At 39.9% G+C, this 25,249-nt stretch overlaps 1 protein-coding gene across 1 annotated transcript; it reads right to left on the reverse strand.

Moving 5' to 3' along the window:
* MAP9 (microtubule associated protein 9) lies at positions 1–24,758 on the reverse strand. Its single transcript, XM_061992971.1, has 11 exons — positions 24,619–24,758; positions 23,735–23,819; positions 22,339–22,764; positions 14,408–14,640; positions 12,590–12,648; positions 10,260–10,425; positions 8,658–8,747; positions 7,795–7,956; positions 7,213–7,358; positions 6,618–6,750; positions 1–221 (listed from the first exon to the last, which is right to left on the reverse strand). The coding sequence occupies exons 1-11, from the start codon at positions 24,670–24,672 to the stop codon at positions 99–101; spliced, it is 1,677 nt and encodes a 558-aa protein (XP_061848955.1). The 5' UTR covers positions 24,673–24,758; the 3' UTR covers positions 1–98.
* Between the last annotated feature and the right edge of the window lie 491 nt (positions 24,759–25,249).

A 25,249-nucleotide genomic window follows, 5' to 3' on the forward strand; every position in this document is an offset into this window, starting at 1 on the left:
TTATAACGATCTAATGAAAATTAGCTGTTATTGAAATAATGACTAGCCACTGTCAGAACTTTGTGGATCATCTTTTTTCACAGAAGGCAATGGGCTGCTCAATAATTCCTTGAATATGTGACTTTGCCAGGTGGACTCCAGGGAGAAGGTGCTTCATCCCCATGGACAGCCTGCAACTTCTTTTGCTTCTTCTCAAGCTGCTCTCTCCTCTCCTTCTTTTCCTGAGAACAAAATGTGTCAAAAAAACCTCAATAAAATCAAATAAACAAACCAACCAACCCCACAAAGAAATGACTCCACCAACAGAAGTGCCAACTATTGTCATGCCTTCCTTGTGTCAAACAAAGAGTTAACATGCAATGGATATTTGCCCTTTGGAGCTTAACTCATCCCTTCTAGGGATTCAGTCACACACTTGTGCAATGCAACACAAAGGGCTCCACACATCTGCTGTAATTTATGATTAAGGTGACTGTCTCAAGGATGGTTTGTTTTTGTGCACTACTTAAACAAAAAGCCCAACAAAAGGCCTAGTGGAATAGGTATTGTATTTGTCTTCTATATAATTAGTCTCATCGTAATTACTTAACCTTTTCATTAAGAGGATATCCAAATCACAGTGCTAAATATGTTGTTCTCATTACCTGAGAACATCGATGTATCTTTGTAACTTTCTATACTTACTAAATCACATTTGCGTGTACTAGAACAAACTGGGATTAAACAACTTAATAATAAACAACTTAATTATTAAAAATATCTAACTTATAATAGAAACACTGTAATGTTCTGACGATATTTTATATTGTTTCAAACTGCGATGGGCAATTAGGATGATAAAGGATAAGCAAGATGCCTGGGATATTATTTTTGTGCCTGAATAACTAATGACTTAAGACACATCATTAAAAAAATAATTTGCAATGATTTATAATAATTTTTTATTTCTTATATTGTTCTGTTATACAACATAAGGTAAGTATTCCTCTTTATAAAGATGACTGCCATTTCACCCTTGTAAGGACCAGGGTGCATCTGCATTAGCAATATAGTACAATGAGGAGATCGTTATTCGGTACAAATTTTCCTTGTATCATACTTGCAGGTTTGTGATGCGTGCTTAAGCACACCACTTACTGACTTTAAGATGTTTCTTTCTTGGTGGAATCAAGGTTGACATTACAGATCGGAGCATAACTTACAGTGTCTGACTTGATGGTTAAATAAAAGGTCTCTTGAGCAGCTGTCTGGCTGACACATGGACAGTGCATTTATTCTCAGGACCAACAACTGGCATACATGTCACACAATCACAGAATGGTAGGGGTTGGAAGGGACCTCTAGAGAACACCTAGTCCAACCCCCTGCAAAAGCTGGTCCACCTAGATCAGTATGCACAGGAATGTGTCCAGGCAGGTTTGAAAACCTCCAAAGACGGAGATGCCACAACCTTCCTGGGCAGCCTGTGACAGAGCTCCCTCACTTGAACACTAAAGAAGTTTCTCCTCAAGTTCAAGCAGAACTTCCTGTGTTCCAGCTTGTGCCCATTATACCTTGTCCTATTACTGGACACTACAGAAAAAAGACTCATCCCATCCTCTCAACACCTGTCCTTTAGGTATTTATAAGCATTGATAAAGTCCCCCCTCAGTCTTCTCTTCTGCAGGGGCTAAACAGCCTCAGGTCTTGCAGCCTCTCCTCATAAGAGAGGATAAATGTAACCAAATCTAACCCTGTCCCTTTCCTCTTTTGCAACCTATCAGTCAGTATTTTGAAGCACCATAAAAGTTTCATGTTTTCACATGTACGAACTGCATAGCAGTGGAGGTACTGCTCCTTGAAGGTAGTTGTAAGATAACTGTCACTCTCACATAACTCATGATCCTACCCCTTTGAGAGACACTGTATATCCTCAGATCCCCAAGACAGTAGCAGTGTTTGCCTGTTATTCATAAGAGAAAAGAGAAATAGTGAGGCAACTGTGGCTAAGACAGTAGACTTGTGAATGGGAGTAGAAGCAGTGCTGTAAAAAAGGGAGCTTGAGTGTAAGTTTTCTTGTTTTGCACATATGCAGCACTCAAACTGCACTAATGCAAGCTACACATATGTAGCTAGCATTTAACGTGGACATTTGATGAATCACATTTGATATGGACAAAAACTTAAAAATGCAGAACATGCATTGAAAAGTCAACCATATCAACACGATTTTAATGTGTGCCCTTTAGGTCTCTGTTAGCATAAATCTGAAGATCCGATTCAGTTAGGAATGTCTGGTCTGGCTCAATAAATGCACATTTCATGTTGTTACTAGTAAAGCTGATTAAAAGCAAGGCAAGGTTTGCATGGGGAAGTAATGCTCCACTGAAACAAGTGACACAAAAGTTCATTAGAGTTAATTCTAATAAAAACATATTATTTCTCCATACAAACTGTATCTTTCTGGATTATATGGAGTAAATTAAGACAAACTGGGCATGTAGCTCTGTAAGACTATGACTCTTCTGTGTCATCCTGTACTTCTGCCCTCTTTCTCCTTCCATAGAGATCTTCCTCAGATGAACATAACTAGTGGCTTTCAGTCTTTAGAACAAGTTCAAGATTTTTTTCAGGAATTCTTAAAGGGAGTAGTTCGTACCTCAAGGTACTATCACTGCACTTACCAGAGTTATTTTGCAATAAAGATGACAAGATACGTGCGAGCAAGCAGTACAGATGGGCTTGGGAGCAATGTGCTCTGTAATGGAACACATACAGGATTCATGTTCCCGTTTTGGAGTATTTGCACATATACAGCCAATTATTTTTCTAGCATAATAATTTCATCGTTTCCTACGATTTAATCTTGGAATCAGAATCTGTGTGTGACATTCAAAGATACACCAGGACAGGTAATCGAAAACTCATTAAAAGTAGGACTTAGGGGAGCAGTATTGGCAGTTGAGAAATCACATGTTCCAAATAAATGTGCACATTTTAGGTTTATAAAGCACTCTTCACTGAACATACGTTGTGCAACAGACACATGTATGACAAACCCAAACCAAAGACAAAGCATGCACCCACCCAGAAAGGGAGATAAAGTCACTTTGGAATTTTTAATCATGTCTCAGTTTTGAATGTTTAGGTTTGAATATCCAATTTTTGTGAAAGAATCCTGTGCCAAGAGTTTTGACTTAACTGGTTTTTAGAAGATTAAATTTGACAAAAAGACTTATTGCCTTCTTCCCTGCCTTCAACACACATAAAGCTTTTAATCTTCTAGTTTAGACCAGAGTTCACATTCTCACAAGACATAAATGATAGAAATCTTTCCTAAAATAATAAGCAAGATGTTATTCGCACTAACAGGAGGAATGTAACAGAAATAGTTAAGGATGCAATCAGTGACTGTAGCTTGTCATACACTAGACAGGCTTGGTTTTACATCTGTACTTCTCTGTGGAAGTTTCCCACTCAGTAGCCCAGTAAGATGAATACATTTTCACTTACAAAATTCTGGGAAGACCACACTCTTTAGCAGTATGAAAGCCACATAGGATTTTAGATAGTATAGCTTTAAAACATTTAGGAGAAGTACTAACAGCCTTATTTATTACGTATTGCAACGCTGGGAGATGAAAATACCAATACCGAAAGTATTTTCAGATAGATCTTACTAAATCACATGAAATTAATAATCTGCATCACCTGTTTCTAACCCAGAGAAGCAACAAATCAATGAGACTCATCGGTACATCATTTCCTGATGCTTTTAAACAGCCTTAGAATACCAAACACAGGTGTTGAGCATGGTCAACCTCAAGGTAGAGTTTCAAACTTCTTCTAGGGTATTTAACCGTACTATGTTGACCTTTAACAATTATTTGAGACCAGCTTTACTTCTCATCAACTGATATTAGGTTAATGTCTACCACATAAAATGGAAAACATATATTTAGGATACTTGCTTTTGTCTGCAGAGAACAGGCATCAAGATTACGATTTCCAAAACAATGGAAAATAAACTGATCTGTTTTTATAAACTTTCTATGAGATTCTTCTCCACGTTCCACTTCTGAGAACTGGTGCATGTCATTAAGAAGTGTCAGATACTTGTATTATGTACTGAGTAAAAAGATATAATTTATCAAGCAAAACATCTAGATTGGCTTGAGGAGCACTTAGTGAATAGCAAGAGACAAATACTATGAAAGAAACAAAAAGATCAGATGCTTAAATTTCCTCAGCAGTACTAATGTATCTCAGCTTGTGATTATCCTTTTTATGTTAGCATTTTACAAGTGTTAATAGCCTCTTTCAGGGTATTCTTTTTCATGCTTAAAAAGTAATCTTTTCCATGCACTTATCCAACATTCACACAATGACCTCTAAAGTACAAGTAACAGAACGTCTATTAATATAAAAGTGGAGTGTTTTTTACATTTTTGAAGAACTACGAGGAGATTTTATGTCTGTTTTACCCACATCTGGTTCAGGAAAGCTGAGGATGACATAACATATTTCTGTACAGATTTCTTTTGACTCTAAATGAAAATACATTAAAATATTTCTGACTATATTACTCCTATTTTATTTCCCCTCAAACAAAAATCATCTTATTTGAAAGAATACAATTAAAAGCCCTCTACAATTTTGCTTCTCAGATTTGATGCCTCTTGATCTACTTGTAGACAGATATCATCTTAGTTCCCTTGACGACACATTGACAACTTTACAGGCATTTCTCTACCACAGTTCACTGAAGATATGTATTTTCTCTATTAGCATGCAAAGTGAGATAATATTCTGGCTAAACATGATGACAGAGCCACTGTCTGATATGCTTTCTCAAATGAAGGTGTGTTAGCTGAAAAAAAACAAAAACAAACCCAAAACCAAAAAAACCCTCCACCAAAAAAACCCCACAGGATTTTTGAGAGTAAAAATGCAAAGACTGGGCATGAGACACATCAGTCAACACTTGCACATATGCACTGAAAATGAGATCATTTTAGAGGTTTCTCTGTCAGTCAATTCAGTGCCTATCACATCCTGCAATGCCTGCTTAATTTTCAAACTGCTCCTCTCATGTAGGCCCATGTACATCCATTTAGATCTGGTCATTCCTCCAACCGCTAACATTTCTATTAATAATCCCACTGAAGAGAAGTGATGACCTCAGGATTTCATACACAATTTCAACAGCAGAACCTGTGCCAGGCAGCATATTTTCTATCCCTCAAAAAAGGGATATGTATTTTTTTTACCTTCAAACAGAGTCCAAGGCAAATGTACAATGGGAAGTAACATTCACTCTTTGGTACAGCTATGCTGAGGATAGTCTCAGTAAGCAGAGCATACCAGGAATATTGACTATGGAAGAAATAATCTAAGATTGGACACTAACCACTAGACAAAACTGAGCTGGATATTAGCTGACAAAGGAGACCAGAGAAAATGCTTTGTTACAGAAATCAGAGGTACTCCAACAAGAGACCATGTCAAAGAAGATCTTAAATGACTTAAGCTTATGTCTAAAAAAGTCTGAAAATAGAAAGGAAAACATGCAGGCTCTTGCTCTTCTACACAACTGCTCTTTCTGAGTTAGTCAAGGACGATTGTCCTTTTAAAATCTGTCCCTCACTCATACATCTGCCTGCCTCAGGTCTCATCTACACCCCAACCCTGTCCCCCATTCAAAAAAGAAGAAAAACAAGCCCACTCAAGCCTGTGGAAAAAAACCAAAAAATAGGCCACTGACTGTACAAATGAATCCCTGTAATGATCTTAAGCCAGCTGAGTTGCAAGGTCTCATTCTTATAAATAGCAACAGAGACCATATGTAACAGGTCACATGCCAGAAATCACAAGGAGGAAACACTCTCAAACTAAGAAAACTTTGAAAGTTAGTATGATGAATGACTGTGGCACAGGGTGAGGATGAAAAACGCAGGTTTTTCTTTAACTAGCAAGTTACACATCTTTAAGAAGACAATATATGCTAAGAATATTAGTGATCTCTCCTCTAGTTTATCTTTCTGCAGCAAGAAAAAAACCCTACCTTATTGTTGTGACTATTGTTGTGTACTATTGTGTTGTACTAGATTAGTCTGCTGGTTATCAACTCTGACTAAAGTATGCTCTTGTAGGAAAAATAGAATTGGGAGCATCAGAGCTACATCCTTTCCAGTAAATGGAAATAATCTCAAACCTCATTACAGGTACTTTTAGCAATTTTAAGATATACAAGTCTCCACTTTAAATGCTTCCTTGAATATGTATGCACTCACTGTTGCAGCTGGTGAAGCTGCTTAGCTTTGCAGGTTTTGTGCTGCGGTGAGTTGGCTCTTCAAAGATGGTTGCTCCTGACGTGGAAAGTCAAAAAATTAAGACTAACTATGAAATTCAGAACTCTGTGACATGTAAGTAGGGAGAATATATGCACACTAAATACCAAGACCATCGCAGTTTATCGTGATTTTGCCCAAGCTATGTAATGCCGCCATCATCTGGCCTCTCTCAAAACAGCATGAAAAACCAAGAGTATACCTGTGTATACACACACACACACAGTGTTCACACTCATTACTACATTAACCTTTTTGGTTTTGACAAAGTGAAAAAAGAATAAATACCAGCCATCTTTCATATTCCTCCACAGCCCTTTTATTTTTTTCTTCTTTCTTTGCCTGTTGTATTTCTTGCTTTCTTCTCTCTAGGATTTTTTCTGCTTTCTTCTGTTTGATATATTTTTTCTTTTTTTCATTCCTTTACAGTGAGAGGGAAGAACAGGAGATTATCATGTAAGAGAATAAATGCTGCATCTGTGACTGATAACTGAGTCAAAAGAGCTATCTATCTCATTTGCTTATGAATACATCTACACTCATTCATTGTATTCCACAAAACTTTAAGATACTTACCTTCTTTCTCATGGTTTAGTAATGAAGCACGAGACTAATCACATAAACCATACTACTCTGTGAATATTCTCAAGTGCAGTGTCTCTGCCTGGGCTTAGTCAGTAGCCTTTTGGGGAACAAAGCATTTAAGTCACCAAAAGGAAAGAAGCTGTGCTGCTTGTTCTCATTGTTAAGACTTATTCTCCCTTGGGACTCAAGATCCTATTGTCTCCCCATTAAAAGCACATGAAGCACTCACAGAACAACTACTGAATATATAGCAAACATTTGGGGAACCACGATATTCCAAATCCCAGTGGAGTAGTACCATTTTTCAACTGCTGACACGCTGTCTCTCTTCTTCTCTGCAACCAGTTCCTCTTCTTTCTTCTTCTGGATTCTTTCAGACTGCTTTTCCTTTCTGCATTGCTCTCTTAAATATTCCACTTTTCTTTCTTTCCATTTTTCGAATGCCTGAATAAAACCACAGATTCATTAGAGATCTTACTCCTTACCTTTTTGTCAATACTCTACTTGCTTGAACGTGTAATTTCTACACATTCCGATTTTGTAATATTTGTTTGTAGCATTGCTAGGAAGTCAGTATCGCTATTCCTAAAGTAATAGATTTTTTTTCCCCCAGTAAGGGTTAATTGCCACTGTGTTTACATGGAGCTTATTTTATGTTAATAGAATGAATACATGGAAAAATGCCTGTTTGTGTGCAAATGTAAATATTACATACTTCCAACAGAACAGAATCTAATATGAGCTTTTTTCAAAAATTAACCATGTTCAGGTTTTAGAATCTAGTTTGTTTCCATCTCTTGCTGGATTAATCAAAGTTATTCTCAACAATCTCCCAAAGCATATCCAATACACATTTATTTATGTACATATTTCACATCACCTTCTGTGCTGCTTCTATTTTCTCCTCATTCTGCTCTGCTTCTTTATTTCTCTGAATCTCCTCAAGCTTCTTTCTTTCACTTAGCTTCTTTGCTTCTCTTCCTTTCTTTTTTTTCCAAGCTTCAAAAGATGCAATTGCTTCCTCTCTTTTAACAGCTTCCTTCTAGAAGGAAAAGAACAATCAGCATTGAAATACATTTAAATATAAAACTATAATTGAAATAGTATGCTTAAACTCATTGTCAAACATAGGATGAGATGGAACAATGAAGAAATGGAAACTGATTTGCAGGAAACATTCCAAGTAATTCTCAAAATTAAATTTGAACTATTTAGAGCAGTTTTTTTCTGGGCTCATTTTTAACTTAACTTAATCAAATGAGACAAACTTCTCCTGCAAAACAGATGTAGAAGAATACGAAATACATGTTAAATGCTTAGAAGTAAATCATATTGAATAAATCAAATGAGAAAAATCTAAGAGTCACGTGTGGTACTATTTGAAATACAGTCCTCTGAAGATAAACACCTCTTAAGATAGGGATCCAACTCATTTTCTGACAGATGACAAATTAAAGCTTAACACCTGAAGTGTTGACCATCCTAAGGTCTTTGTAAACAAACTTGAAAATTAATCTAAGCAGCACACTTTTAACATACCTTACGTGTTTTCATCAGCCACACTCTTTATAGCAATCACAACAAGTGGGACGTCATTTACTGTTTCAACTCACCTCGTACTGTTTAGAGAAAACTTGATGCCTGAGAATAGCAGGGTGATGTAATTAGGCAGAAAGCACAGGAAAGCATACTTCAAAGTATTATAGTTGGTCAACTTAATTTTAAACAACAATGTAAACAAACCTCTTCAGTATTGTTCCTTAGACTTTCAGCTTTCTCCTTTTCAATTCTTTTTAATTCCAGTAAAACGCCCTTTTTCTTTTTCAACCAATTCTGTAAGAATCATTAGAAGACTTCTGTACTTTTAAAGTCTTTTTGAGGTATAACTAAAACAATTCTGTTAAAACAGACAAACATTATTAGATCAGCACCAATATAATGACCACCAAAACTACTCTTAGTTCTTCAACATGCTACATAAATAACTACCCCATGTGGAAGACTAAGCTGTGGTGACATAAATACTGTGATCAAAAGCGTCTAAGGTTCATAGTTAAAAAGCACAAAAAAGCTCAAGGATCTTTAAAAGAAATCTTTGAAAACCCACAAAAAATTTAAGCCAAAGAAGATTAGAATACAGATTCTTATCACCTGGTCTATTCTACAGGAATACTACTTACAGAATCACAGAATCTTAAGGGTTGGAAGTGACCTCAAAATATCATCTAGTCCAAACCCCTCCCAGAGCAGGACCACCTAGAATAGGTCACACAGGAACTTGTCCAGGTGTGTTTTGAATGTCTCCAGAGAGGAGACTCCACAACCCATCTGGGCAGCCTGTTCCAGCGTTCTGTCACCCTCACAGTGAAGAAATTCTTCCTTGTATTTCTTTGGAACCTCTTACGTTCCAACTTGTACCCATTGCTCCTTGTCCTATCATTGGACATCATTGAGAACAGCCTGGTTCCATTCTCCTGACACTCACTCTTTACATCTTTGTAAAAATTAATTACATTTACATCTTTGTAAACATCAGTCTCCTCCAAGCTAAAGAGCCCCAGCTCCCTCAGCCTTTACGTTTATTGTCTCTCTTGAAAATACCTATAATTAAAGAGAATAAAATCCAATTGGGAAGAATGAGATGTCAGGCATCCTAAAGTCTAATGAGTCATTTGCAGAATCAGTCTTAAATTTTCCAAGTTTAACTATATTCTTGGTATGCTGCTTAGAGAGAGATGTGCCCTAAATGAAGCCTACTTTACCTTTAAAAATTACAGAGAAAATATAAATACAGATTTGAAGTTCTAAATTTTGTTCTAGAACTACACCAAGTATTAAAAGCACATACTGATTGGAACAGCAACTGTTAATGAAAGTTTTTCTCACACTGATTAAGTAGCAAAAACCTGTTGGAAACCACAAACTAATTGTTACAGAACTCTGTATAGAATCCCCAGATTATCCTTCTAGAGAGAATATTGGGCTTTTTTCATTTTTCCTGAATGCCAACTGAACAGAACATACCAGGAAAAGAAACTTTAAACTACACATTTACTTATGTTAAGGACGAAGCAGAAATAAAGGAAAGTATTATATTTGTCTGAAAACAGTCTGACAATAAATTTTGAACCACAGCATGTCCCTCTCATCTTTTTACTTCATAATTTGATAAAAGAAATAGCTAACAGAATCAAAGGATTACTACAGCTGTATGCATTTGCAAGAAATATACTCAGTACTGATTTCAAGAAAATAAGACATGTTGACTCCTATACCAGGACCTTTACAGGTATAGTTTTGTTGGTTGGTTGTTTTGTTCATTTTTTGTTTGTTTTTAAGATCTACCTGGAAAACAGCTGCTCGTAAACTGTCTGCTTTGCCAAATTCTGTACTGCTCTTCTGCACGTGTTTGTCCTCCAACACCTTTAGCGTTCCCAGATATTGAGATGAAACAGGTGTAGCTGATGGAACTGCTTTCGCCTTTTCCTTTGAGTGTGCAGAAGACAGAGCCCTGTAAAAATACAGAGATACAAACATATTCATGGTCTTTCCATTTGTTGCAGATGATACTAAGTAGTGTTCCTTTTATTTCAATGTATACCAGAAGTTACTGTGGCTTTGTTGTTCATGCACTTGGCTGGGGACAAGGAAAAACAAAAGGAGGAAGAAGTCTGCTTTCTTCTGAGGACTTTATTATTGCTGAAATGAGCCACTACTCACCATATAGAGCCCAAGGAAATTCATAAGTTCCTTACACTTCTGCAAAACAATTTAGAACTTGTAAAGACATCACGGACTGGATTCACTGGTAGACACACTCATCATAACCACCAGCAAAATACTTGGAATCTGATCTGACATAACTCTGAGAAAGGCTTGTGGTAACATTCCACATCTACTAAACTGTTTTCCACAGATAGTCAGAGGTTGTCAGCAGTGAAGACAATGCTGACAGAAAACAAGAGTGAGGCATCATTGTCAGGGCACTTAAATCATAGAATCATAAAATGGTAGGGTTGGAAGGGATCTTTAGACATCAACTAGTCCATCCTCCCTGCAGAAGCAGGTCCACCTAGATCAGGTCACATAGGAACATGTCCAGGCGAGTCTTGAAAACCTCCAAGGAAGGAGACTCCACAACCCCTCTGGGCAGCCTGTGCCACTGCTCCCTCACCCTCACAGTGAAACAGTTTTTTCTTATATTTAAATGGAACTTTTTGTGTTCCAGCTTCATCCCATTACCCCTTGTCCAGTTGCTAGCTACAATAGAAAAAAAGGATGCCCCAACCTCCTGACACCCACCCTTTAGATATTTGTAAATGTTAATAAGATTCCCCCCTCAGTCTCCTCTTTTCTAGATTAAACAGCCTTAGTTCCTGCAGCCTTTCCTCGTATGAAAGACGCTCCAGTTCCCTGATCATCTTGGTGTCCCTGTGCTGGACTCTCTCCAGAAGTTCCCTGACCCTCTTAAGCTGAGGAGCCCAGAACTGGACACAGTACTCCAGGGTCTCACTGTACACAGGCCTCACCAGAGTAGAGGGGGGAGAAGAACTGCCCTTGACCTGTTGGCTACACTCTTCTTGATGCATCCCAGGATGCCTTCTTGGCCACGAGGGCACATTGCTGGCTCATATTTAGTTTATTATCAATCAGGACTCCCAGGTCTCTGTCTGCAGAGCTGCTCTCCAGCAGGTCAATCCCCAGCCTGTACTGGTGCATGGGGTTGATCCTTCCCAGATGCAGGACTCTGCACTTGTCCTTGTTGAACCTCATGAGGTTCCTCTCTGCCCAACTCTCAAGCTGGTCGAGATTCTGCTGAATGGCAGCACAGCCTTCTGGGGAATCAACCAGTCCTCCCAGTTTGGTGTCAGCAACGAACTTGCTGAGGATACACTCTGTCCCCTCATCCAGGTCGTTGCTGAAGATGCTGAACAAGACTGGCCCCAGAACCCATTCCTGTGGAACCCCACTGGCCACAGGCCACCAACTCGATTCTGTGCCATTGATTACCACTCTCTATGCTCTATCATTCAGCCAGCTCTCGATCCACCTCACCACCCACTCATCCAAGCCACACTGCTTGAGCTTTCTGATGAGGATGTTGTGGGAGACAGTGTCAAAAGCCTTGCTGGACTCAAGGCAGATAACATCCGCTGCTCTCCCCTCATCTAGCCAGCCGGTTATGCACTCATAGAAGGATATCAGGTTGGTCAAACAGGATTTCCCCTTGGTGAAGCCATGTTGACTCCCCCTGATAACCATCTTTTCCTTCATATGTTCAGTGATAACATTCAGGATGAGTTGTTCCATCACTTTTCCAGGGATGGAGGTGAGGCTGATGGGCCTGTAGTTTCCTGGGTCATCCTTCCTGCCCTTTTTGAAGGCTGGAGTGACATTGGCCTTTCTCCAGTCCTCAGGCAGCTCGTCCGTCCTCCATGATTGTTCAAAAATGATGGAGAGGGGCTTAGCAATCACATCAGCCAGCTCCCTCAGCACTCTAGGATGCATCCCAACAGGACCCATTGACTTATGAGCCTTAAGCTTGGCCAACAAGTCTTTAACTTCTTCCTCTTCCACCCAGGGCAAGTACTCTGCTGTCCTGGCTATCCTATTATCCTTGCTGGACTAGGCATCTTAGTCTCTGTAGAATGTGATACATAGCATCCTTCTCTTACCTGTCAGATAAAGCAGCTTTGGGGTTTTGTAGAAGTTTCTCCTTTGTTTCATTTAGTTTCTAAGAAACACAGAAGTAAAATTATAGAGCTTATCAAGCGCAGAACTACATAAGTATGTAACAGATTTTTTGCAGGCTAACAAGATGCTGGGAGTTGATCTGATGATCCTTATGGGTCTTTTCCGACTCGAGATACTCTATGATTCTGTTATGTTAGAAAAATATGCAAGACGACCACTCTAACACAGAAAGGGTATAGTAAAGGGTAAGAAAGTAAAAAAACCCACCAACAAAACAAACAAGCAAACTTGCAGAATACCTGCATCTTTTTGGAATGGCACCTAGAAATGTTTCTTTGTTTCATATAAAAATATAGTCTATAGTTCAGAAATACAAAGGAATAAAAAGAACCCAGCTAGGCTGTGGCTTTTACAGAAACACAGAATCTCAAGGGTTGGAAGGGACCTCGAAAGATCATCAAGTCCAACCCCACTGCTAGAGCAGGACCACCTAGAGCAGGTCACAGAGGAACTCGTCCAGGTAGGTTTTGAATGTCTCCAGAGAAGAAGACTCAACAAGCCATCTGGGTAGCCTGTTCCAGTGTTCCATCACCCTCACAGTGAAGAAGTTTTTCCTTATGTTTCTTTGAAACCTCTTGTGTTCCAGCTTGTACCCCCTGTCCTATCACTGGACAGCACTGAGAAGTGTCTGGCTCCATCCTCCATCCTCCCGACACCTGCCCTTTACATATTTGTAAACATTACTGAGATCACCCCTCAGTCTCTTCTTCTCCAACCTAAGGAGCCCCAGCTCCCTCAGCCTTTCATCAGAAGGAAGATGCTCCACTCCATCATATTAGTGGCCCTGCACTGAACTCTCTCCAGCAGTTCCCGGTCCTTCTTGAACTGAGGCCCTGAACTGGACACAACGTTCCAGATGTGGTCTCACGAGGGTAGAGTAGAAGGGGAGGAGAACCTCTCTCAACCTACTAATCACAGCCCTTCTAATACACTCCAGGATGCCATTGGTCTTCTTGGGCAAGAGGGCACATTGCTGGCTCATGGTCATCCTGCTGTCCACCACGACCCCCAGGTCTCTTTCCCCTATGCTACTTTCTAAGAGTTCATTCTCCAGCCTATACTGGTACATGGGGCTATTATTTCCCAGATTAAAGACTCTACACTTGCCCTTGTTGAATTTCATCAGATTTCGCCCCTCCCAAGTCTCCAACTGTCCAGGTGTCGTTGAATGGCAGCACAGCCTTCTGGTGTGTCACCCACTTCCCCCAGTTTAGTATCATCAGCAAACTTGCTGGCAGTGCCCTCTGTTCTTTCATCAAGATCATTGCCGGTCCCAGCACCAACCCCTGAGGACTCCACTACCAACATCCGTTTAATGGTTTTTTTAGCATCTAGCTTTAACAATTACATATATCTACACATTTTCTTTCTGACCTTAAAGGACAAACTGCTTTGCATCTTGTCCATTATTCAGGTCACATCATGGATTCCATCCTCTGCCAACACTGCTCATTCCAATTTACAATAGAGATTTGACATTTTCACTTGGATAAAGGTATTTCCTCAAGACTGGAAACTGCACATTTCAATACCTTTACGTGGCTTAAATGATTTGTGTAAAAATCATTCCCTGAATCTTTCATAAAACTATACAGAATTTGTAAGAGCCTCAGCTCTGGAAGCTGAGATAATCTGTCAGCTTTACATAGTTCTACACATTTAAGCTACCAACAGTACTTCTACAAAACTTTTCACCTTGCTTATAGGACATTGTTCTAAACAATGTTAAAAATCCATACCTTGACAGAGTCCTTTCCCTCCCCATGCTCAGACTGATCATTCACAGATACCTCCTGCATCCTATCAGTTACTATTTGCCCTTCGGCTGTTTTCACTGTTTCATCTGAACTGTCATCCACTGACTTCTGCAATTTCTTTGTCTTCTCATATACTGTGGTCATCATTACAACAGAAGGAGATTTTCTATTGTCCTCAGGTTTCAAGTCATTGGTGCTGATCTTCTGATCTTGACCTAACAGGCAAAAAAACAATTGAAAGGATGCATCACAAGAATGTCACTGCTATTTCTGAACTAAAAACTTCTGATTATGAAACATACTACTAAATTTGATACATTTTCTGTATACTTCCTTCTGAGAACTATATAGACTAATAAGAAGAGTATTCACTTGTATTGTATTTAAATGTAAGACTGGAGTAGCAACTGAAGTTTTAACAAATATACAACATGAGAGAATAACAAAGGCAAATCTTCCCGTCTGTTTGACCACCCACATATGGTTCTAGTGAAGAAATGAAAAGCAAGAGCCACCACAATCACAGCAAGTGTTCCTCTCACATCTTCATCTATCAATGAAGCCTGTATGTCAATTTGGGTAACGAAAACTACTTTGTGTTTTTCAGGGGTGTGGCATACATAAGAAAATAACAGAAAGATTTTGAGGTCTGGATTTAAACTAAATGTCACCTCAAATTAAATGTATGCCTAAGTGGTGACAATGTAATTCACAAAACACTTTATTAACAATACTTACAAATATTTTTATCAGATCTGAACTGCCATTAATGCAGAGATCTAAATTTGCAAAACAATTCAGCCACAAAGCAAAAAAGGCCATGGCAAATTCTGAATTACAGGCTTCCACAATTTTCTGACGGAATTCTTCAAAGAAATAGAAATTGTGGATGAGCAATTTAACTGCTAGATACTTGAAGAAAGGATTATCAGTGCTGACAATCAAAGAAATTTCACCTAGATTGATAACTGTGAAGGTGACCTTGAATTAGATTTCCAAAAATATACGAACCATTTTCTATCCTCAGTTAATTTGTAAACTTTCATATTTAACTTCACACTTACTAGATAACACAACTGTATATAAACTATAGGCATCAGAAATGGTACAACTCTAACTAAGGTTCATCTCTTAGTGCATAGGACACTGGCAACAGCAGGTTTACTGCCAACTATGAGCATTTTGGATCACGAACTTCACATGCAAGTCAGACTGGCTCTGTTTGCAAAACAGATACAAAATGCTAACCTTCTCATGGTTAGATGAAAAATGCCACATAAAATCTGTAAATATTACCATTGCAGCTTCTTGACAGTTCAAGCTACAAGTTTGATCAATCTGCTTGGAATTCTTACACCTGCTCACTTTAGCATCACATCTGAACAATCTTTTCCTATCACTTTTCCTCCACTTTTGTTGAAGACTCTATATCATTGTTGTTTCTGTGTCCTTATTTCTTCTGACACCATCGCCTTTATTATTCTCTCCTTCTTATGCTGTCCCTGCACTTAGAGAATTCTGGTACACTGATGCTCATATCATTTGCCCCATACAAACCCTTCTAAAACATTGTTTCATTAATGATCCTTAAAAACATCAATGTGTAACAATCAATCTTCAAATCCAATGTATCAGTAAAATATTAAAAAGAACTGAAATGAAACACTGATCCAAGCATATTTATTATTAATTACTCAGGACATTGCCAGAGTTTTCTACTTTTGTTCACCATTCTACATTAAATTCTTCAAGCCAGGTCCTATCTTCTCTCTCATTATGTTGTTGCTCAATCTCAAAGACCATTCTCATTCAGCAATTATCAGCTTGGAAACTATATCAGGCAAGTGTCAGGTCAGTGTGTTCCTCACAATGACTAAGATGATGAAGTAAGGAACTTCTAATCAGGAGTTAGTGGCCTTGAAGAGCAAAGCATCCCGGAACATACGTGCTTTGTTAAGGTTGTTCATTATAAACTTTAGAACTGTCAAATTAGTGGCCTTAAAGAATCTGTCTTCATAATATAAAAATCACGCTCAGAGGTCGAAAAACACCTTGCTCGGGTGAAGACCCTAACTCTTGGACATGCACAATATGGGAAAATGAACCTGTAATAATATGTAAATTACTAAACAATCCTAGGAAAGGGGCTGAGTTACACTCTAAATTGTGTGACAAGCAAGGGAGAGGTGAGCTAGCTTTGTAGATTTATCACTTGTCTCTGCACACACACTAAACAATGGGACAGCCCAGCTCCGTGTATATATAGATCAGCTAATTGTACACTGCGTACTGAACCCCGCTGGTGGGACAACAATCAGGTGGCAGCCTGTGGACATGACACAGAACACAAAGTCAGCAGCCCTCCTGCTGCATCTGACAGTCTATGGTATCTACCTGCTCCAGTCCTGCGCACAGCAAATTACCCCCAGTAGGATTCCCTCTGCAAATTTAAAAGGCGTCTAACAGCATTTCAGTGTTTTTCAACCTGAGCACCTTGGATTTTTTTTTGTAATTAGTCTGGAAAAGGGGACTAAGAAAGATGAGTTAAATGGGTATTGCTTAGAAGTCCACAGATTCGATATTTCTTAACAGTCTGTACATCCCCTAAGAACACAGTTTGTATTAAACATTGTGGAAGAAGTGCAGGAAGAAGTGAAAGGTTTACCCTAGTCCTTTTGACTGAAAAAGAAGAAATTAAATCAAAATTACTTGTTTTAAGTATCAAAGATCTCTTCCTGGGCCACTCACTCCTCCCCAGTTGTCATTGCATAACAGGTATGGGGCTTTGGAAGTTGAGGGCCAGGCAAAGGAATGTGAAGATATGCACTTGAGAAGGTGCCACCACCATGTCTTAGGACTGCATCAATTAAAAAGAAAAGGAAGGTTACAGTAGTAGGTGATTCCCTTCTGAAGGGAACTACAGGCCCCATATGTCGACCAGACCCAACCCACAGAGAGTTCTGCTGCCTCCCTGGGGCCTGGGTTGGACACACTGTCAGGAATCTTCCTCATCTCGTGTGGCCAACTGACTACTACCCACTGTTGGTAATGCAAGTTGGTACTGATGAGGTTATGTAAAGGAGTTTGAAAGCTATTAAAAAGGACTTCAGGACACCGGGGAGAACGCTTGATGGGTCAGGAGCACAAGTAGTGTTCTTCTCCATCCCTCTCATGGCAGGGAGGAATACTGAATGAATAAGGAAAGCACAACTGATTAACAGGCGACTCAGAGGATGGTGTCACCATTCTTGCAAATAAGTTAGTAGAGCTTATAGAAAGGGCTTTAAACTAATTTTGAAGGAGGAAGGGGACAAAACCAGGCCCACTATAGTTGAGCCTAAGGGTAATTAGCCAGTGTCAAGGGTAAATTCTACCCAATCAGCTTCCTTCTTGAAATGCCTGTACACCAATGCACACAGCATGGGGAAAAAACAGGAGGAGGTGCCTGAGGACTGGAGGAAAGTAAATGTCACTCCAGTCTTCAAAAAAAGCACGAAGGAGGAGCAGGGTAACTACAAACAGGTCAGCCTCACCTCCATTCCTGGAAAGGTGATGGAACAACTTATCCTGGGTGCTGTCTCCAGGCATTGAAAAGACAAGAGGGTCATTAGCAGTCGACATTGTTTTACCAAAGGAAAGGCATGTTTGACCAAACTGATATCCTTTTATGAAGATGTAAGCAGGTGGATAGATGGTGGTAGTGCAGTGGATGTGGTTTATCTCGATTTCAGTAAAGTATCTGACACTGTCTCCCACAGCATCCTCACGGCAAAACTGAGAAGGTGTGGGCTGGATGTCAGGTAGTGAGGTGGATGGTTAACTGGTTGAAGGGAAGAAGGCAGAGTTGTGATCAATGGGGCAGGGTCTATTTGGAGGCCTGTATCTAGTGGAGTCCTTCAGGGGTAGGTGCTGGGACTGGTACTGTTCAATATGTTCATTATTGGCCTTGATGAGGGAATAGAGGGCACTGTCAGCAAGTTTGCTGACGATACTAAACTAAGGAGAGTGGTTGACACACCAGAAGGCTGTGCTGCCATTCAACCAGCCCTGGACAGGCTGGAGGGTTGGGTGGAGAGAAATCTAATGAAATTCATCAAAGACAATTGTAGAGTTTTTCATCTGCGAAAGAATAACCCCATGTACCAGTACAGGCTGGGAAATGAACTGTTAGAGAGTAGTGCAGGGGAAAGGGACCTGGGGGTCATGGTGGACGGCAGGATGATCACGAGCCAGCAATGTGCCCTCTTGCTCAAGAAGGCCAATGGCATCCTGGAGTGTATTAGAAAGGCTGTGATTAGTAGGTTGAGAGAGGTTCTCCTCCCCCTCTACTCTGCCCTCGTGAGACCGCATCTGGAACATTGTGTCCAGTTCTGGGCCCCTCAGTTCAAGAAGGACGGGATGCTGCTGGAGAGAGTTCAGCGCAGGGCCACCAATATGATGGAGTGGAGCATCTCCCTTCTGATGAAAGGTTGAGGGAGCTGGGGCTCTTTAGATTGGAGGAGACTGAGGAGTGACCTCATTAATGTTTACAAATATGTAAAGGGCAGCTGTCAGGAGGATGGGACCAGGCTTTCTCAGTGATGAGGGGCAAGGGTACAAGTTGGAACATAAGAGGTTCCAAAGAAATACAAGGAAGAATTTCTTTACTGTGAGAGTGACAGACTGCTAGAACAGGCTCCTTCTCTGGAGACATTCAAAAACCACCTGGATCACTTCCTGTGTGACCTACTCTAGGTGGTCCTGCTCTGGCAGCTGGGTTGGACTAGATGATCTCTTGAGCTTCCAACCCTTAAGATTCTGTGATCAAAGATACTTAGACAGTGATGCATATTCTTGACGGAAGTACAAACACTAAATTCTCAAAGCTTAATCTATTCCTCTGCGTTCTCGGAATTCCTCTAGGGCCAAATTTTTCAATAGCTGGGAGGACACTGTACTTGGAAATAACTGCAAGAATGAGGCTGGGTCATTCTCAAAACCAGAACAGAAGGAGGCACAAGGGCATGAGAAAGACACTGAAAGAGAGTAGAAAGGAAATTAGAACACCACTGATATTACAAAGGTAACACTCATCCGGTTGTACATATCCAAATTCTACCTTTTACAATGGTAATTCTTCTCATATCAGTAAATCAGAGTCTCCAGATCTTTCATTGTGAGAAGAAAAATTATTGGAAACTTGTGGTTAAGTACTTTCTAGCCATTGACCCTTAGATTAGAAAGTGACAAATAAACAAGTGAGCAATTCATAACTAAGCAGTATAATTTAACTTGACTTTGCAATACTTCGATTGAATGTTTGTTTGGAACTCTCTAAGAGAACTATAATTCTTGTTTCACATTTGGAGAAACAAAACCAATCAGCACATAAGGCTGTAAACCCCCAACAAATCCTGTTTCTAGTTAGAAAAAGAGTGATCTGGCTCTTGTCAAAAGAATGCTACTGGCAAGGACATTTTTCCCACTCCTCTTTTTGTCCATGAAAATGTTTTCAGCTAAATAAAAGTTAGTTTCTAAAATTTCCAATGTAGATCGTAAAAAAATCATCACATATACTCTCTTACTTGAGGACCAGGGTTTTCAGCAATCAGTTTATTCTTGTGAATGGCTGAAGCATTCAGAATAGTTAGGGATGATGGTGCTGAAAATGAAGAAAATCCATTTCTATAAGTTATTTTTTGTTCTGACCTATCAAGCTCATTATCTTCCACAGGATCACTTTTTCTCAATATATTTCTTGGTCAAGGTGATGGTTTATAGCAGCTATCTAATGAAGAAATGCTGATATTCCCAGATGAAAATAAGTATTATAGTTCTAGATATGTACAGTTAAAGACATTTTAGTCTGTAACACTATTTTGTTCAACTAAATACTTTCAGTTCAATGAGTATTTAAATAATAGGACAGCTTTCTTAACACAGTGAAGCAGATAGAAACACCTATGTAAAGAGTTGGAGCCACTTTTTCAGAAAGCTTAATGAAAGTTTTAAATCTGCTAATATAATCTCTACCTAGACAATCTACAATCTTATTTTATTCATATATCATTATTTCTGTCTATTGAAACTGCACTCCGGGGCTTATCTGCAATTAGAGTGAAAGAGTCTTCACAAATACAGAAGAAAGCACATATCTAATACAGCACTGTTGTAAGAAAACTAGACAAAGAGAATAGCAGAAAGGTTATCTACTTGCCAAGATAAAAATGGAAGACTGTTTCTCTCTGCACAGCGCAGAGCAGACCTAAACTGGTTAAGAGGAGACATGAGAAATACAAAGAGGAGCACTTGCAGTATGTTTCTAGCTTCTTCAGTGATGTCTCTGTTCCATTCCTAAGGCAGTCACTGGGCAGTAGAATCACCATGCAACCATTTCTTACATATTTCTATCCTCTGGCTCCTCATCTTCCTTCTGTTTAGTAACCTTAACTTCTTCATGTTTTTTCCCCCTGCCATACCACCACCAAGATCAAGCCAGACAACGGCTCTCAGCCTGCATTTTTCTTTACATATGCTGATCCACACATAAATGCTTATCTAATTCTGTACTTTGCCACAGGAACATTTCTTATTAAGCCCTAGTTCATACAAATCTGTCACAGGAAATGGGAGAATTGCCACATCTATTCAGCACAGTCAGTTGCATAGATTCTAGTTAATTAGTGTAGAGAGCTAGGAGGTCACCACCACATTCCTACAAGTGCACCGACAGTTTTTTCCATGCAATAAAACACAAGAAAAAAATCAAAGGAGCAGAAAAAGCTGATTAACTTCTGGACAGTCACCTCCTCTGTTGGACACAGATCAATTTATCTAAGTAAATCTACAATGGGCAGGTACTGAAGACAATATGCTAGGATCACTGTACTACTTTGATTCACATAATGATAAGGATTACTTCAACTTTTTTCTGCCAATCTAAAACTACACAGGTACATTGCCCAGGAAAGAGAGCCATCTGCAGTGCTCATCTGCACATTCAAGTATCCAGCACTTGAGTGACATCATGTGGGAAGAAAAAAAAAAAGGAGCCAATATTTCTAATCATGCTCTACTAATTTCAAAGTTGAAATCTTCCATCACTGGTAATGACCAGCCATAAATTTCTCTCAACATCAAAGAGGACGCATTCTTCTCAGATTAGGAAGTAGATAAAATATATGAAATCTTTTGACATTTAAAACCTGTAAAAGCACATACAGTCAATGAGCAGAATTCCAAGTTCTGCTTTGCACATTAAATACGAATTAGCTTTTCATATAATGAAATGTTTAAGTCTGTATGTTTTACATGTTTGACCGTACATCTGAAGTGGCTCGATATCTTCAAAGACAATTTGAAATTTTAACTTTGTGATTACGAGAAGTTTATCATTCATAAATGTTTTTGTTAGTGCTCATTTTCTGACTTTCTGTAACATTACAGCACCATAACTTCTCAGCATCACAACTTCAACCCTGTATCCATGAACACTATGGCCCAGCTTTGCTGGCCATAGAAAAGGGACACCTGTTTCAGGACCTTTCCATTAAAGGGTGCACGGATGCTGTGGACACTATGTGAATATGGCTTTCTGGCCTATGCACACAGAGAGGAGGGCACTCTGGAGCCCTCTTACACCTTCCATGGACACACATCGAAGGAGAACTAAAGTACCCAAACAGATGTTTTTCATCCCCTGAAAGGAAAAGGCAAATAGGAAACTCCTGCTACTTGGCCTCCACTGGTTCTGTTTATCCCCTGGCAGCTAGAGGTCATAAACCCACGTATTTTTAGAAGAATGTTGAAGAAATTCCCAGCAAGCCAAAGCAGCTGATACTTAACACAGAAAGCAACCCAAACCACATCACTTTAAATTATTGTAATATGACTAAGTAAATAGCAGCACCAATATTAAAACGCTTTCTTTTCACCTGATGCTGAAGCATTTCTTATTTTCTGCACTCGTGGCTTTGGTAATGGTTTCTTTTCCTCTTGATTTTTTTTTTTCTGTAGTTCAAGGATAGGCAAGTCATTACAGTGGTCGTATTCATGACCATCAAATGGTACATCTTCAGCAGCTGAACTCTCTTCCTTTCTTCTTCTGTCATCACCCTCACTTTGACTTTCCAAACAATCTTCTTCCCTGCCTTTTCTGTCATCCTGTATGTTTTCACTTTCTAAAAGCGTTATTTGTTGAAGCTTCTTTTCATGAAAGCTTAAAGTCAAGTCATCAGCAGCTTCGTTTTCCAAATCTGCTTTTTGCGAAGGATCATCATCTGAGAGAGGATTCTCAACAGCAACTGATTTTTTAGGGCTTTCAGTACCTGAATTATTTTCATTTAGTTCTTCCTCAATACCTGAAAATAGCACATTATCAATTTACATTTGAGACAAGTGGAAAAAATAGGACACAGAAGCTGAATCTTCTGCACTTAGAAGTATTTTTCATACAACACTCTCTTGAGTTATATCTCCAGGCATTTTTTTTTCTGCACCTCTAATCTCTGCAAAACTACCAAACCAGATCCTTATTCTATTTCCTTTCTTGTTATGTTCTTTCCATGGACTCAATCCAAAGAAAATACTTAAAATATTCACTGCTTAATTCTTATCTGTCATGAAACTTAAATCCCTCCTAAAAAAATATGCTCCCAATGCCATAAGAAGTGAAAGCAAGTGGACAACAACAAAGCTAGGCATACTGGAGTCCATCTTCCTTCTCACTTCTGTCCCATCTGAAATTTACTAGAAGATACTCCAAGGAGGTATCTGCTACAATGCTAGGGTTCAAATATTTAACAAAAAATATTTTTATCTTCCTATAGCCTGTTATTTCTAATTTTATTTCTAATTTTATTTCTATCAGAGTTCAAATGCTCAAGGAAGACAATGAAAGAATATCATTGTAGTTGAGTAAGATATTTAATAAAAAAGGAGTTTTCTAAATCTTGTCAGCAAAAGGAAATCAAAATATAACACAAACTTTTGAAAGATGTTTCAGACGTGAACGAAAAACAGGACATGGAGGAATACTTTAAAAAAAACCCACAACATCATGATATTTAAGGTTCATAGTTCCCTTAACATGCACCACCACATCAGGCTACTTAACAATCTTGTTAAGCTAATCAGAAACAGCCCAGATCAAACTTGTTCCTGGTTTATATGTATTGCCAGGCAAGCATGCTCTACAGTGCATTGTTAAAATATGAGTTCTTGGAACATTAAACCATATTGACTCGCAAAGATCCTCTGTGATCTAGTAATGAGTTAAGAAAAGGAAGAACACGAGTAAAAATATTAATTCTGTCTTAGTATTTAACATACCATCTTCTTCACTCTCAAAGTCATCTGAGTATTCAGCTGTTTGTTCTCTTGCTGCAGAAATAGATATTACTTCTTGTGTCTCACCCTGAAATAGTTTCATCATTAACTTTTACACAGAAGGGAAGAGTCACTTCTTCAAGCTTAGCACTATTTCCCCCCTTCCACATAAATAAGTAAAACTGAGCAACAGAGTTTAACCCATTTAAATGAAAATTATTGTGAAGAATAATATAGCATTTTCACTCTATTGTCATACCCCCAATCTTTCTGTGTCAAAAGGCTCCCTCCATGTATTAATTTCCGTTTCTTCTTCCCAAGAAATATCTTTTGCAGATCCCACTTACATTTTTGCAATAATGGCATTGAGTCATTGTGTGACATTTTTCCTCCCTTTTATGTTATGATTGGCAAGTATACAGCAAAAAGATCTGCACAGAAAGAAGTTGGACAAGGCTACCTCTGCTGCAGGACAAGACCCTGAAGCAGGTGGCTTGTCCAAAAACCATGGAAGAACTTCCCATAAGCCACTGTTGATATCTTGGACTCTCCAGGATATCACAGTCATACCACGTTTATGTGGGTTCTGAAAGCAATTGGCCTCACTTTTTTAATTAAAAATCCATTAAGAAATGCAGCAGTATCTCCAGATCCAGGACCCTGAGCCACAAACTAGCAGAGGCTGGAGCGCAGGTGGTCTGACACGGGTCTCAAGCTCTTTCGGAAGCACCTGCTCTTGGTCACTGTCGGCCCTTTACCCACTGCCATTTTTGCAGGGCTATCGGGAACACGGAAGGCTGTCCACGTTTTAAAGCGACGGCTTCTCAGCCGCCGTGCCCCGCCCGGCCTCACAGGCCGCGCTCCCGCCCGCCGCCGCCACCGCTCACCTGCAGCACGGCGCGCCACCCCGCTGCCCGCCGCCGGCCGCCTTCCCCCGGCATGGCGGCGGCCTCTCCCTGCGTTCTGGCAGCGCCGCAGGCTTCTCGGAGCCCCGGCCTCCCGCGACCTCGGCCCTCCTGGAGCCCTGGCCGTCCCGCAACACAGCCCCGCCGCCGCCCCGCCCCGCCCGCCGCGGCGCTGCCTGTCGCCGAGCAACGCCGCCGCGCAGGAGAGGCCGGCGAAAGGGCGGGCGGCGGTCTGGGCCCTGCCGGCCGAGTGTCTCCGCCTGCAGGTCGCGGCTACAAGCTGGCGGGCACCCGCGCTCCGACCTGGAGTTTTACATCGTCCAGATCCTGCCTCTCACCCCGTACCTCGAGGCCCGACGTTTTCCAGAACTACACGCACAGACACTGAGGCACTGCACAGGACAGACAGACGTCTACGCGTAGAAATTGAGGCCTCCTGTCACTGCTGCAGAACTTTATTGCTGGTTGGGCCAAAGGCAGGCTTCACCAGTGTTTTCCAGAAACAGAGTGAATTGGAGAGAATTTATTATTTATGCCAGTATCCTGCATATAACGTACATAGCTGTTCCTACATGATATGTACAGATAGATATTTATATGTTACTCAGGGGCA

Source organism: Colius striatus, chromosome 3 (assembly GCF_028858725.1).
Source record: "Colius striatus isolate bColStr4 chromosome 3, bColStr4.1.hap1, whole genome shotgun sequence".
Lineage (NCBI taxonomy): Eukaryota > Metazoa > Chordata > Aves > Coliiformes > Coliidae > Colius > Colius striatus.